Raw genomic sequence first — 14711 nt, forward strand, 5'->3', positions numbered from 1 at the left:
AAAAAAAAAAAAAAAAAAAAAATGGATGAGGAATGACAACGTGTCATGTGTTAACACGCTGGAGAGGAACATGGTACTTTCAAGCTACATTAACTAAAGAAATCCTTCTTGCTATCGTCTCCTACTAACAAGGATCTGAAGGCTAGGTGACATACGTGTGGTCAACTCCAGATTGAACTGTGGTCAATTTCAGATTTAGTTTCAGGTCTTCTGGTACCCAGACAGGGACCTACATCACACCTCTGTACATTCTCTTCAAAAATGTTTGTTTCCTTTCTCCCAACTATTTTCATTTTAATCTTCCCGAATGATTAGCAAAGCCGGCTGGATAAAGTCAATGGAGACCAGCAAGGTTAAATGATTGGTCCCTAGGGGGTACAGTGACTATTACAGAAGAAGGAAGATTTAGGAATAAAAACAGATGGTTGCTGATTGTGAAGTCAAAGAGTCTAGATTTTTGGATTTTCTATAGCCACATTATTGGCAAATAAAATCAGCAGTATTTACAGGTTCTGAGCTATATAGTAGCTGATTTACTTTCGGATTTAATATGAGCTTTTTTTTTTTTTAATAAAAAAATAGTTTGGTTGCAATTTTGAGGGCCAGAGAATGGAGACATTTATCTAAAACCATTACCTTTTAGATAAGAATGTTTCAATGACTAAAAACTGTAAAACTTATTTATATCACCTCCAAGTAGCAGGGGAACCTGGTTCTTTTTTCTGTGTAAGAATGTACGATGTTGGTTCCTGATGTTTCAAATGTCACTGTAGATATGCTGTAACTATTCCAGCCTGTTTTGTGCCTGCTTGATCTGGTAACAAGCTCACAGGAACCATGGCTGCACATGGCTGCATCCATTGGATACCTACCATGGCCAAGACAAAATCAGAAGGCAGAGGCTTGTCAAGACAAGGTGGATGCTCTAGGGCTCTATGTGGTAAACCACAGAGCATCAAGTTTTTAGTGTCATAGAAGGCAAATGTCTTCAAGGGGGTTGATCAAAAAGGTATCGTCTAAGTGAGGGAATGTCAAAGATTTTCAGGAGGAGCTAAGCTTTGAAAGGATGGCGGGACTCAGGGAAGAGGGCTAAAAAAGGAAAGGGACGGCAGGCAGAATAATGGGTTTCTGAGGTCCTGAAATCAACGTAATGCTCCTTAGATTTTCTTAGAGCCCTCCGTGGTATTAAATTTAATTTTTTTTCTTCTCATATATTTCCCTAAGAAAACAGAAGCTGTCCTGAAGAAGAGAGAATAAAAGATACAAAGCTGCCGGGCGTGGTGGCACACGCCTTTAATCCCAGCACTCGGGAGACAGAGGCAGGCAGATTTCTGAGTTCGAGGCCAGCCTGGTCTACAGAGTGAGTTCCAGGACAGCCAGGGAAAACCTGAGAAAACCTGACAGAGAAACCCTGTCTCGAAAAACCAAAAAAAAAAAAAAGATACAAAGCTACTTTTTCAGTAGGCAAAATTATATAAACTCCTTGCCAGGCACGGTAGCTGGGAACTGGGTTACAGCCCCATGAAGAAGTTTGAACAAGTTTATTTCCTTGCTCATCTGAGGAAGATCTCAGAGCAGGCACATGGCCGATGGGGCGGAAAACAAGAAGACAGAGGCGCAGACAGCTCCTTCCTCCACACATTCTGAAAGGGCATCTCTGTGCAGCATTTCTAACAGTTTGCAGATATGTCACATCCCCTAAAGGTAGATATGCTTCATGATGCCTTGAAAACTTCCTGTGCTCACCTGAGATCTCCAGCCCTCCGTAGGCTGGTTCTGGGTATACTACTGCCATTTATCACGTTTTATTTGTGATGGTTGACTCATTTGCCACACTTAGTTTCAAACAAATAATTAAAGGCTGATCCTTTAAAACCAGATTCTCTCCTCTATCTGTGTTAAAAAAAAAAAAAAAAAAATCCTTGCACCACCAACTGCTTATTGTGTTCTGTCTGCCTGGCATTCCGACAGTTTTGCAACAAATTCTATTCTATATTATTTCCAGGAAAAATCCAAACTAAGACAACACAATATAAGTCGCATGAATATGGATACACACTCTATGCAGTCTTATTTAATAAGGGGGATTTAATTGCAGAATAGAAGAGGCACAGAGTTCCATTCACTTTGAAAGAATGGGGTTGCCTGGATACACCATACCTAGAGCACCAGAGCTGTATCTCTTGGCCCCACAACCTCAGCATGCGCCTCCTTCCTTTGCCCCTGCTGCCAAGCCATTCACAGACCTTTCTTCCTGGGTGGCTTCTTTGTTTCTCTTCCTACTTCCCACATCCCACTTCATCATGCTGTATCTGCTGGGCTGGACCTTTTCTGCTGCATCTGAAGATGCTACATCAGAGCCACATGCCTGTTAGCTCAACCAAAAGCATATGGAGAGACACAATCGTTAGGCCACATTTTTTTTTTTTCAGTCGAGTTTCAGATAATTAAGTTAGTGAAAACTGTCAGTATAAACAGAAAAATGACATGTATGCATTTTCAGTGTGATCGTCATATCTTCTAAGTGTATTTTCATAATTATTTTTCAGATAGCCTAGCTGTCTAATATGGGTGGTGAAAGGATCTTAGGAACATGTCTGGAGCACGTAATAACAATATGCCAATAATATTATAGGCACATACACAGAAAGGAAAGGGGTGATATTGGTGCCTATCAAAAAAATTAAAATTGGAAGAGACAAGTATACAAATTGAATATAGTGCTAACACGCTGCATAAAGGTAACTACAGGGTTGTAGAACCATGAAAACAGAACACTCCCAAAGAGAATAATGTCTGGGGTGTTCTTCCTTAAAATTCATAAACTACTACCTGTTATGTTTTCCCCTCTTCCTAGCAAATATGAAAATCTTTCCAAGTTAAAGTGTTCAAATGCAATGCATTGGATCAAGTGTTACAGTAAAAAGAGAAAAAAAAATCCAAGTAATTTCTACATCAACCAAATGTATTTAGTTAATAGCTTGGATTTTAAAATTATTTCAAGTTCAGAATTTCTCAGTTTAAAAAATTGGTAAAAGAAATTATTCTTCTTAAAATATTTAGTAAACTCCAAATTTTACATTTGAAGGAAGAACTTAAGAAAATACCTTGGAAATGTCCTAAGCAAGAAGACGAATGCATTGAAACGTGCTGTGTTGTATTATATTGTTTCTAATAAGAAGTAAGTTCTTCCTGGTAATAATTTAACAAAAATAGATAACCTTCACATATGTATACAAATTGGGTTAAAAAGTGATCCATTCCAAAGCTGTTAAACTAGAAATGCTGTTATCTAAATAGCAAATAGGTGAGTTTTATAGACAGAAATAAATTTATATGGAGCTTCAATTAAAATAATTGTGAAATGAATCACAAGACCACATTTCCAAGTTTCTGAAAAGATAGTTTACAACTCTGAAACCTGTCATAAACCAGGGTTTGCTTACAATCACACAGTCTGTTACTTCTATTTTTTTTAAAAAAAATTACTAATTTCTTCAACAAGTTAAAAATTGTACATTAGAACTTCATAAGTTTTAATTTTTATTCAAGGGAAAACAAAAAGTTACACAATTTGACATAAAATTCCTCCTACATGACATATATCCTTTATGTAACACTAAACTCCCAGTTTAGAGATAAATTCATGAATTCTAAGAAATTCACAAAGATGATTTTGATTTGCAACTGTGGAATATGACAGGCAGTATAAGTATAAAAACACTGGGTCCAGCCATGAGTCTTGAATGCTGTGTTTTCATGTGAAGGACATTCAACAAAGGAGTCGGACTTTGGTTCAGTTTGTAAACTTTGCACAAATTTTGTTATGATAGCCTGCTGCCCACAGAGGAAGTTATCCATAAACAAAAACAACCTTGTAGTTTATTATTTTAATGCAAGCCATTGTAACTCTTCTTTGGGTTTGAATTTTTAACCAGCTCCTACTTAATGTGAACCATAACCAGGGAAAGTACACAATGCTAAATTAACATAAAACATAAGTTGTAGCAGAAGACAAAAAGGACACCGAGAGAGGTGAAATCTGGTACAGTCAGCTTCATCGGTTTTGTGTGTGTGTGTGTGTGTGTGTGTGTTTTACATTGCCCAAGTGATCTTGTAATCTAAACCATGACATTTCTCATCTGGTGAGGAACAGTTGTTTTCTAACACCATAATTACAAATACTACACAGTATAGAATAAACACTCTTCTGTTATAAGCTATTTGCCACTTACTATTTTTTGAATAAATTATTTACTTAAATGAATGCATGACACCATGTGCTTGTTCCTGCAGCTATTTATTGACTATTATTTTTAGATAAGATAAGCATATTAATTACCAGCAAATAAATTGTTTTAAAAAGCATTGCTAAGTGTGAACAGTCATCAAAATGGGGAGGCTCTCACGTGTATCTTCAGCTAAGAGCCTAGTGATTGGCAGTGATGCTTTTATAAGTATAAAATCTAATAATTTTCTTTGTGTATGTGATATGTCTGAAACCATAAATAAAATTTGCTCAGAAACTGGGTTTTATTTTAGAAGACGCGCTCAAACATAAAATGTGTTTTATAAATTAAGTTTAAAAGCACATCATTACTCCATTTTATTATTTTAAAAAATTACTATAATGCATCTATAGTAAAAAAAAAACTGTTTGCAGTTTTCTACAGCAACTTTTATTCCTTTAGCCTTGCTTCATATTGCAACAGAATTAATTTTAAAAAGGAAAAAAAAGTCCTATGGTGAAATTAGTAACATGGTCTAATATAAAAAAAATCTTACAAGCAATATTTCCAATTTAAACAGAATTTTATTGATTTTTCTACAAAGTACAGAAATTGCCCCTCCTGTTCTCTCTCTCTCTCTCTCTCTCTCTCTCTCTCTCTCTCTCTCTCTCTCTCTAAGATGTTTAAAAGTTTTGAAATCTACAGATACCGATTTGGGGAAAACAGAATTATTTTCAAAGGCAGCTGCTTTCTTTTACTCCTTGTAGAAAGTCTTGAAGACTTTTCCTCCCCTTCACCAAAATTCTCATTCTCACCTAAAGTAGCTGCATCCATTTTTTTTCCCCCTCAGGTAAAAGAGACATTCTTACAAAGGTCCAAATTTCAAAGTCCCCAATAAAGCACTTAAATTAAGCACTCTTCTTTATGTGTGCACGTGTCTGTTATTTTGCAGTAATTTTTAATACTGAAATTGAATCTTTTTAGGTCTCCAGAAATACCTTAGTGAGCCCTCAACAGTTTCTAACCACTTAATAACTGTGACCCCGCCAGCCCCTTCAAATAGATCGTTAACCACAAGTGTGCTTGGCCATTCCCAAACTGTAGCCTCTGTCCAAAAAGGAAAAGATAGGGCTTTGTGAGGCAGAAAGGAAGTGAGAGAAAACAAAACAAATGTAGCTCAAGCTGAAAGTGAAAAGCGCTTGGACAGATTGGCATTTTCTTTTCTGCACGGCATCCTGCCAATCTTCTTCCTCCACCACACCCCACTCCTCAATAAGGTCCGATTTTTGTGTGTAGGAAAATGTTATCTACCACCCCACGGAACCCCCATAAGTACTGTCGCTTTATTTTGTTTTCATCTGTCCTCATCAGACTGATAGCCGCCCCCCCTTCCCCGCCTCACCCTGTCAACACCCTAACTCTGGGGGACCTTAGGTGTCGAAACCCTGCAGACCCCCGACGCTGCATCCCACTGGATCCCTTTCACGCCACTTATTTTAAGTCGCGAGATTCCCCCACTAGAGTGGTTGCAGTGAGAACCGGAAATTTTCATTTAACTCTCCCCCGCCCTCCGGGCCCCCAGTTCTGAGCCGATCACTGGGGAGCACAGCCAGGGCCCGGCCTCGCTCGCTTGCTTGGGGAGGCTTTAATTTGCACCCTCGCCTCCGGGTGGGTCTCGGGCCCCGAGGCTCGCAGGTCCCCACCCCGCTGTCCTCCACTCGGGCCCCCAGCCGCGGCCAGAGCCCCGAGGCCCCCGAGCCTCCCCGGCTGCCCCGCGGGCGGCGCACTCCGCCGTCCCTCCGCCCTCCGCCGCTGTGCCCACCCCCTGCCCGCAGAGCGCCGCTCGCCTGGGCTGCCTTAGTCAGTTACCTGCTCCGCGGGGCGAACACGTGCGGGGGCAGACAGACACTCCAGCTTCGCAGGAGGCCCTGAACCGTAGGTAAGGGGCCACGGGCTCGCGTGGGTGGGCTGAGGGGCGGGGGTCCCCGGCGAGGATCGGGGTGGATGAGAGTACCGGGTTTTGGGGGCTGTGTGGTCCCTCGGAATCCGTTTGGGTTAACCCCTTAGGAGTTGAGACTGGGTAGGTTATGGGGGCCAACTGGGGGGAGCTAGAGGTCTCGAGAGGAACCTCCCACAGCGGGGACACCCCGACACCAGGGTCCTATGCCAGCTTGAACAGATATCGTGCGTAAAATACCCATACGTTCACTTTTCATCGAGCTTCCCCAAACTGACTCTACTTGGACAGTTGCATTTAAAGTTGAACGTGCACCGCCTGGGTGGGATTCCGTGCTGGAGAATATGTTTCCGCACCCCCACGTTTATTTCCCCTGTGCAAGTTCCCTCTGTAGCCTCCCGAGGGGTGTGGGTATGGGCCCCATCTTCCCAACTAAAGAGTAAAACGTTCGCCCAGGCTTCCTGCTGGCGACCCCTCAGGCGCGTTATGCACGGAGTAGTGCACACAGCCCACCGGGGTTGAAGCCCCGCAAGCGTGCATTCTTGCTTCACGCCCCAAGTTTACTTTTCTTATTTAAAGCTTTGCAGTTCAAATGCACACCCTGGGCAGGAGCAGCCCGGGGCTCGGCGGCGCACTCGTCCCTGTGCACGTGGGCGTATCTGCGCGGGCGCATCTGCGTTTGCGCACACGCGCGGGTCGCGGTCCCGCGGGCGGCCTCCCCTCGCTGCGCTGGTGGCGACCCTTGCGGCGTTTGGCAAGGCTTCGGGAGAGGCTCATGAAGGATTTCATTGAGTGCGAAGACAGAGAGCAGAGACAGAAAGCAGAAGGAGGCGGCTGCAGCCTTTGTAGTCGCGGAGGAATGCGGAAATGTTGAAGCACTATGTCAAACTTTTTTGAAATGGGGTCAAGTCACATTCAGCCAGCGTGGGAAAGCAACAACAACAACAAAAAAGTGGAGGAGGGGAGGGGGCGAGGCACCGCCGCTCCGGTCCGGGGGTTGTAGGCCCGCGGGGGTGGGACGGCTGCCCCCTCCGGGAGCCTGGGCTGGACACGGCCAGAGGGGGGAGGGCGGGCGCCAAGGCCGTTGCTCCCGCTACCTGTGTGGCCCTCGACCTGGCTCGGACCCCAGGCGAGGGCTAGAGGGTCTTTCCGCAGCTTTTTAGGAAAGTTCTCAAAGGAGCCGGGAGTGGCTCTGCCTCGTCCGGGCGGTACTATGCTTGCACCCAGCGGGGGTCGCGCCATGTGTTCTTTAATTCCAGGCAGAAGAGAGAGCGGGGGAGGAGGGGTGCGGGGCAGGTAAACGCATGCCGACCGTTCCGGACACGCGGCTGTGGTGGAACAAGGTCCAGCTCAGATTAAGGCCGCCGTGGGACAGGAAGGCTCACTCGGTCATCCCTAAACAACTGTACGGGGAGGGGGCGCCCGACCGCGCGTGGGACCTAGCCTCCAGCCTTTGGAGAACAGAGCGACTGTCTCTCGGCTACCGACATTCAGCAGCCCAGGAAACCGGGCGGGGGTTCGGAAGTCTCGACAGAAGGGCAGCCCCTTCTCGCACCCGGGAGACCTATGTTTACTGTCCCCCACCCCCACCGTCGTAAGGGCGGTTGCTTTAGCACGGGTTGAAAACTTAAGGACCAGTCCCGGTTAGCTAGCTAAGTGCCGAAGTTACTTTTTCAGGACAGGACAAGCGAAAGTGTGACGGACCTGCCTTTCCCACACCCTTGGGATCTTAGTGTGTGTGTGTGGGGGGGGGGGTACGACACTTCTCCCCTTCTAGGGCCCCTCGCTCTCCCACCTTTAGTAGCCCCAGCCCTCCCCTACCAGATGGTCTGTCCTCCCAGAGTCTCCACCAGGGAGGTCCTCCGAGTCGGAGGCAGAATTTCGTCTCCCACTAAGCTTTGCCATACTCCAAAGACCATTTGTGAGAGCGAGTCCCTTTCAAATGTCTCCCGGTAGAAAAACTGAAAGTAGAAAGAAAGGAAGCAATTTCCGAGCAGATGTCTGACCACCCCTACTCGCATACTCGCAGCATCGGGTTACAGGATCCTAGGAACCCCAACCCCGTTCTGCGGTCCCACACGGGTGAACCCCCCGGTGCTTTCACGCCAGCTTCCGAAGTCCCCCAGGTCGCCCCGTACCCCGCACGTCCAGGCCCCCGGAGTCAGGGAGGGCAGCGGAGAACAACGATATAGGTATAAATATTGAGCCGTGACATTGACGCGCCCGGCGCCTCCCCTCCCCCGCGCTCCCGGCACACTCTGGGCTGCTCGGCACGCCCCCTCTCGTCCCGCTGCGTCCCGCGCGGCGCTCATCCCCGAGGGGCCCCAGCAACCTCTTCCTCGCGAAGACTGCACGAGCCCTGCTGGGGAAGAAAAGTAACTTGGTTTTTCTCCGAGAAACCCGGCCGATTTAGGCAGCCAGGGCGAGTAGAGGGGAGGAGGAGGGGAGCTGGTGGAACCCGGTGGAAGTCTCCCGGGCAGTCTGATCACACTTTCTCCTTGTCCTCCGGTCTCCTCCTCCTAGGTGCAGAGATTGTGGGCAGACTATGTAATCGCTGCGGAGGGGGAAGAGGAGGGATCGGCGCTCTCCTGCGGCGGCGGCGCGGCGACTCGGCTAGGCGGGGTTTCGCGGCGGCTGCGCCCGGCTTGCGCCCGCGGGCGAGAAGGTCGGTCCGTCTAGCCCGGCGGCCGCGAGTCCGACTCCGGGCGTCCCTGAGGCGTGTAAGACAACGAGTGCGCACCCGGGTTACACTGTGCCGCGCCGGCAGCCTGCAGCCAGCATGGAGAAGGACAGCCTGAGTCGCGCCGACCAGCAGTATGAGTGCGTGGCGGAGATCGGCGAAGGCGCCTACGGGAAGGTGTTCAAGGCCCGCGACCTGAAGAACGGCGGCCGCTTCGTGGCTCTGAAGCGCGTGCGAGTGCAGACCAGCGAGGAGGGCATGCCGCTCTCCACCATCCGCGAGGTGGCGGTGCTGAGGCACCTGGAGACCTTCGAGCACCCCAACGTGGTCAGGTGAGCCGGGAGTCCTGGCTGGCTATGGGGTCCGGGAAGGTGCTGGGCAAGGGGCGGCTGGTGGCCCAACTAAAGTTAAAGAGTTGAGTTTCCCCAGATAAAACTGGTGACCTCGCTAGACAGGGCAGAAAAAGAGACCTGCGGTGGCTTCCCGGCAGCCAAGCTATTCTGAAGAGCTCTCGCTCTGCGTGCCCCCAAGGGATCCGGGGGCGTTGGGTGTCTTTTAGGGACAAAACCAGACAACCCCAGAAACGTCCCTCCAGTCCTTACTTAAGGTTTCCCGTCCGCGGGGGGATTTTTGAGAGACAGAGTGAGATAGTTATCCAGCTTGCAGATAATTAGAAGAAAACTTGAAGGGTGGAGCATAATGTAAATAAAGTTTAGGAAAATGCAGAAATATGTTAGAATGTGTTTGCCAATCACACCCACAGTGGTGACTTTTTTTTTTATAGTTGTAGAATGACTTCTGATGGTCTTAGAAGTTCACAAGTTTCGACTCTGACGCCTAGTGTTAAACATTGTTTGAAAAATGTCTTTCAAGGCTGGGTACTGGGAACACTGAACCAGGAAGATCCAGAGTTCAAGACCCTCCTGAGCTACAAAAGACCCTGTCTGAGAAAAGAAAGGGAGGGAGAGTGGGTGGTAGGGTGGAGGGCGATTGCTTCTCAAATGGTTTTCAGATTGTATCATTTAGTATCTGTGGACCGGTACGATCTGACTTAGAATGCCTCTCTCAGAGGTTAGATGTGAGTCTGCGCTTTAGATTCTAAAGCCTCTGTTTTCCCTGGAAGAGCTGTGCAGGTGGGTGGGAGGCATTCCTAACCAACGCTGCTGTGATTGAAGATAATGGTGTTTTCTTGAAGATGCTGGGATTTCCCCCTTGTGCTTTTTATCATTCTCTTTTTTTAAACAGATGCATAGCTGGAAGTTAAAAGGGAATGCGCAGACTTTTCTACAAATTAGGTGATGAGTTAACATTCTCAGCTCTTCTTTTTAGAGGGATGATCTTGGCGTCTTCATCCTGTCTCCTCATTCCTGTAGGGATTCCTTACAACAAATATGTGCCTACTGTATGCCCTGGGGATGAAATTATGTAAATAAGCACAGCTAAATATTTTTGTAGAAAGTCAAACAATGTAACATTAGTCATCAAAAAGGAGAGACCCAAGACTGACCTTTGAAATACCAAGCCCTGTAGGACTCAAGAGTCTACAGAGTCTCCCTGGGGGGTGGTTGTTAAAGGGCTTTTAACTCCTCTGCTAGACTGGGTGTTCCTTTTGTTTTGTTTTGTTTTGTTTTTTTCAGTTTGTTTGTTTGTCTTTTGGTTTTTGTTTTGTTTTGTTTTGTTTGCTAGCACTTTGTTCCCAATATAGTCAGACTCACATGTGAATCATACTACATGAATAAGTAAAACCAATGTAAATAAAGGACCCCCATTGTACCTACACTTTAGTTGGGTGGCAGGGCTATATGGGGTGTGACAGCAAAAGATAATGAGACGAGGGAGAATGAGTCTTCTAGAAAGTCAGGTTTTACTAAAAGTGGATTACCGTCTGTCTGTCTGTCTGTCTGTCTGTCTTTCCGTGTCTTGCTCTTCAGAGAGGTCTGTGATCCTGAAAGGTGCCTTGCTGGCTCTGAGTCACTCACTACCCTAGAGGATCACTACAGCTGTAGCAAAGGATGAATTTCAACATTAGAATTTAGTATCAAATTTCATTTGTCTGTTAACCTGTGGGGTGTCCAGATAAAAGGTAATAATCATATATGTAAATAAGAAGTAGCATTCTTCCAAACAAACACTCTTGTATAACCTATTCATTGAGTGCAGTTCAATACAAGTTCCTGTAGCAGAAGAGTTTTGGCTAGCTAGCTCACCCTGTTCTCCTGTTTTATCTATCCTCTTGTGACTGGTGTGTCTTTAGATAGCTTTTAGTTGATCCCACAGTGGGATTTTGAATTGTGAATTCAGGAGCATCTGCTTATAAGCAAAAAGAAGATATGCTTTCCAAATTTATTTTACCTCTTATGACACCTGCCTACTTATTGTTGTGAGGATAAAGCAAGAGCACAGGTGAAAAAACCCTAAACTTAAAGGTACTTCAGGCACCGGATATGAGATTATCAGATCCGTGGCCTAGAACAGGTTCCCAGGAAGGCATAATTCTCTGACATTTTTACAGAACAAATCAGATTCCTGTTTAGACACAGCAGGACTTGTGTAACAACATTTCCTGGGGAGACGTATCAGGCTCATCTCAGATAGGGAGCCCACAACAGATCAGAACACACATACCACCCAAGTCCAGCTTGGTGAGTTTTATTGGGGGATTTTAATATGAATATGGGAGAGGGCTTATGTACAAGGGCAGAAGACCTGTGTCATTGAAGCCCACCCCAGCATGGGTGACAGCTCACAAAGCTGAGAGCCTAGAGCACACTCCACACTTGCAGTCAGCTCACCAGATTGGAGACTGAGCCTTCCAGGGACCTCCGTTGGTTTCAGTCTCTTCTAGGCAGCTAGGCTGGTTTCTGCGTTTCATCTGTTTTCTGAGTCATTTGCAGATGTAACTCTGCTCTTCTGAGAGGGACACTCATCTCTTATTTGCTTATATGGCAGGGAGGAGACTAGTGAATCTGCTTGGTTTCAGGGACTTCCTGAAACCCTATTCTGAATTGTTTACTTTCCTGCTTAAGGAGCTTCCTGTCAGATGGGATGTTTTAATCTTGGAGGAGACTATTACACAACAGGGACCAAGAAGCTACTTGGGCACCCATACCCTGAATTTGTCAGCAAAGGCAATTGATCGACTATACCATGAGATTAGTGAAATAACCCTATGTTTAACTAATAACATCATCCTCACAAGCCCCCACCTCTGTTACTTTTGGTTTTCTTCCTAGTTTTCTCCACTACCCATCTGCCACTCCTGCCCCCAATGACATATGTGGCTAAACTAGAAATTCTTACTTTAGAGGTTTGTGTATTTAGGGACAGTCTTAGGAAATCAAGGATAAGCGACAGTTCTTTTCCTTCCAAGGGAGAATGTCAAAACTGAGCCCCTGAACCTGTAATTTGTTGTTTTTCCTGGGGTAAGTTTTTTATTCATAAGCCTGGGTTTTTAAAGATTGCTTAAAAGAGCAGATGCTTTTTTAAGTGCCTTTGAGCCATAAGTAATTGATCATAATTACAGTCCCTACCCACATGTAGTTAAGCCTCTAAGCTTGAAGGAGCACAATAAACATATTAGTTTTTTCAAAGTTTTAAGACTTAATTTTGATGGATTTATCAGAAAGGCAGACATGTCTACGGCCATACCACCCTGAATGCGCCCGATCTCGTCTGATCTCGGAAGCTAAGCAGGGTCGGGCCTGGTTAGTATTTGGATGGGAGACTGCCTGGGAATACCGGGTGCTGTAGGCTTTTAAAAAAAAAAAAGGCAGACTTATTTTTGTTGGTGTGAACCCCACCCCCAGGCTTGCAAAGCACCAGCGACTTCATATTCTTTCTTACCTGGTGCGTCCCAGGCTTGATGAGCCAATAGTGTCCTGCACACAGATTTGCTCTAGTTTTACGGTTCGTAATCTTGAGTTCTGGAGCCTTTGTCAGAATAAGACTGTACGGCTGGAATGTTTCCATTCCATAGGTGAGTTCTGTTTGCAATCCTGAACCAAGACACTGAGTTGGAGTAAAACTTGTTTTATCAGCAGTTTGTGCACCAAGTATATATTGAGGGCCTACTATGTGCTGGACAGCTTCTAGAAAAAAGAAACAGGGTAGGGAAATGAATGAGTCAGAGGGAATTGCTACGCTTCTGAACTGTCTCTTGTTTGTTTCTGGTTTTTGTTTTGTTTTGTTTTGTTTTTATCTGAGACAAGGTTACTCTGCGTAGCTCTGGCTGTCCTGAAACTCTGTCTGTAGGCAAGGCTCTAACTCAGAGATCTGCCTACCACACCTGGCTAGCTTGCTGGCTTCCTTCTTTCCTTCCTTTTTTCCTTTCTTTTTAAAAAAATCACCTCTTTTAAAATGTATTTGTCTAAGCAAGGCATGGTGTTGCATGCTCGTAGTACCAGAACTCGGGAGGAAGGAGATGCAGAAGGTCAGGGTCATTCCAGCTGCTTGGCAAGTTCGAATCCAGCATGAGCTTCAGGAGACCATCTCCTCTTTATTTCAGTTATTACTTCCCTCAGTTAACCTGCCCAGGTTTATAAAGCCGCTTATGCTTGTGACAGTTTAGTTACAGGAATTTGCCAATTGGGTAGATGAGACGCGCAAAACACTAGTCAGAGTTACTCAATATATACAGGCTCAATTTTCCCTTGCAGACACACAAGTTGACCTCTATAAAAAGGCCTTAACATGTCACTAACATGTGCGAACACTTGAGCTCCATTTATTTCAGCAACTGTTGAGGAGAGACCTCTTTTCTAAAAACTAGTTGTAGGAAAGACACCTGGGTCACCGGTTGGCTTCTCAAACAATTCTGCTGTCAGTGAAGGAATATCAGGGTCAACAGAAAACTGATATGTGGTCCTATTCAGTGCAGTGAGATGCCCCAAACTGTAAGTTGCCCCAAACTGTAAGTTTGTTAAGTAGCAATAAAAATGCTTCAAATTCAAGGATTAGCTCTGATGCCATGGTGATTGCCTGTCAGAAGATAAGGTTGTAATCCATAAATGTTTTGAGCACATTAAGTTATTATTAGAGTATTTAGTCACTGTTTTAAAGGCAAAGAAAAATTAAGATTTGTAGCGTTGCGGTTATTTAAGGAAATGCTTCTCATTTTCTCTGCTTAAAGTTCTTGGCAATGTGTAAGTATAAAAGAAGAGAAGTGTGACTTTAAGAATATCATATATTTATATTTTATTGTAAATTGTAAGGCCAGGTTTTCAGAGGTCTTGATTCATGAGAGCCCTCATTAATAAAAATGTTATTTTGTGGGTGAATAATCTGTTGGGGGTGCTTGCTTCAGTGAAAATAGGGTCAGGCCAGCATTTAAACTGCAGTGTGTAAAGTCTGTGTGTTTTTTACTTCTCTGGGTTCTTGAAAAGTTGCAGTCCTCAGAGCTGTTGAGTAAACAGACATTTTTACACATTGACACTCTGCTCTCTCTCTTCCCGTAGTTGCAATTAGTAACGATGAGGTTTTAGCTCTGTGGTTGTATTCCTTTGTGTAAGTATATCATCTTGGAAATCACGGAACCTCGCTGTGGAGTCAAGGAGCAGCGAGGTCTGTAAAAAGGAAACATACACAACTGAATAATTCTTGTGGTTTTCTTCTTGTTTAAGACTCAGGCCAACGAGTATCCATGGAGATAGAGCCTTGTTTTAAAAAAATAATGCTTCCAGTTTATTTCAGACCCATTGTTTAGAACTCTTGACAGTTGAGCAGTTGTCAGTTGCCAGTATTTATGTCTACCAGGAGTGTGGTTAGAAAGTCTCGTTTGCAGCACACCAATCTCCAAAGATTTCCTTTTGAAAACATTTTTTTTCTCCCTTCTTTAATTTTTTACATT

At 45.1% G+C, this 14711-nt stretch overlaps 1 protein-coding gene and 1 non-coding gene across 3 annotated transcripts in view; both read left to right on the forward strand.

Moving 5' to 3' along the window:
* The first annotated feature begins 6091 nt into the window (after window positions 1-6091).
* Window positions 6092-14711, forward strand: part of Cdk6 (cyclin dependent kinase 6) — a 178791-nt gene continuing 170171 nt past the window's right edge. Inside the window, exons 1-2 of one of the 2 annotated variants that reach the window (XM_029535610.1) lie at window positions 6092-6168; window positions 8710-9198. In XM_029535610.1, the coding sequence (XP_029391470.1) occupies window positions 8966-9198 (233 nt within the window). In that variant the 5' untranslated portion in view covers window positions 6092-6168; window positions 8710-8965. Of the gene's footprint in view, window positions 6169-8480; window positions 8562-8709; window positions 9199-14711 lie in introns of those variants that run through there. The other variant, XM_021190849.2, reaches the window with a different exon arrangement.
* On the forward strand, window positions 12501-12619 carry LOC115063427. Its single transcript, XR_003843306.1, has one exon. It is a non-coding gene; the product is annotated as a 5S ribosomal RNA (ribosomal RNA).

Source organism: Mus pahari, chromosome 2 (genome assembly GCF_900095145.1).
Source record: "Mus pahari chromosome 2, PAHARI_EIJ_v1.1, whole genome shotgun sequence".
Taxonomy (NCBI): Eukaryota; Metazoa; Chordata; class Mammalia; order Rodentia; family Muridae; genus Mus; species Mus pahari.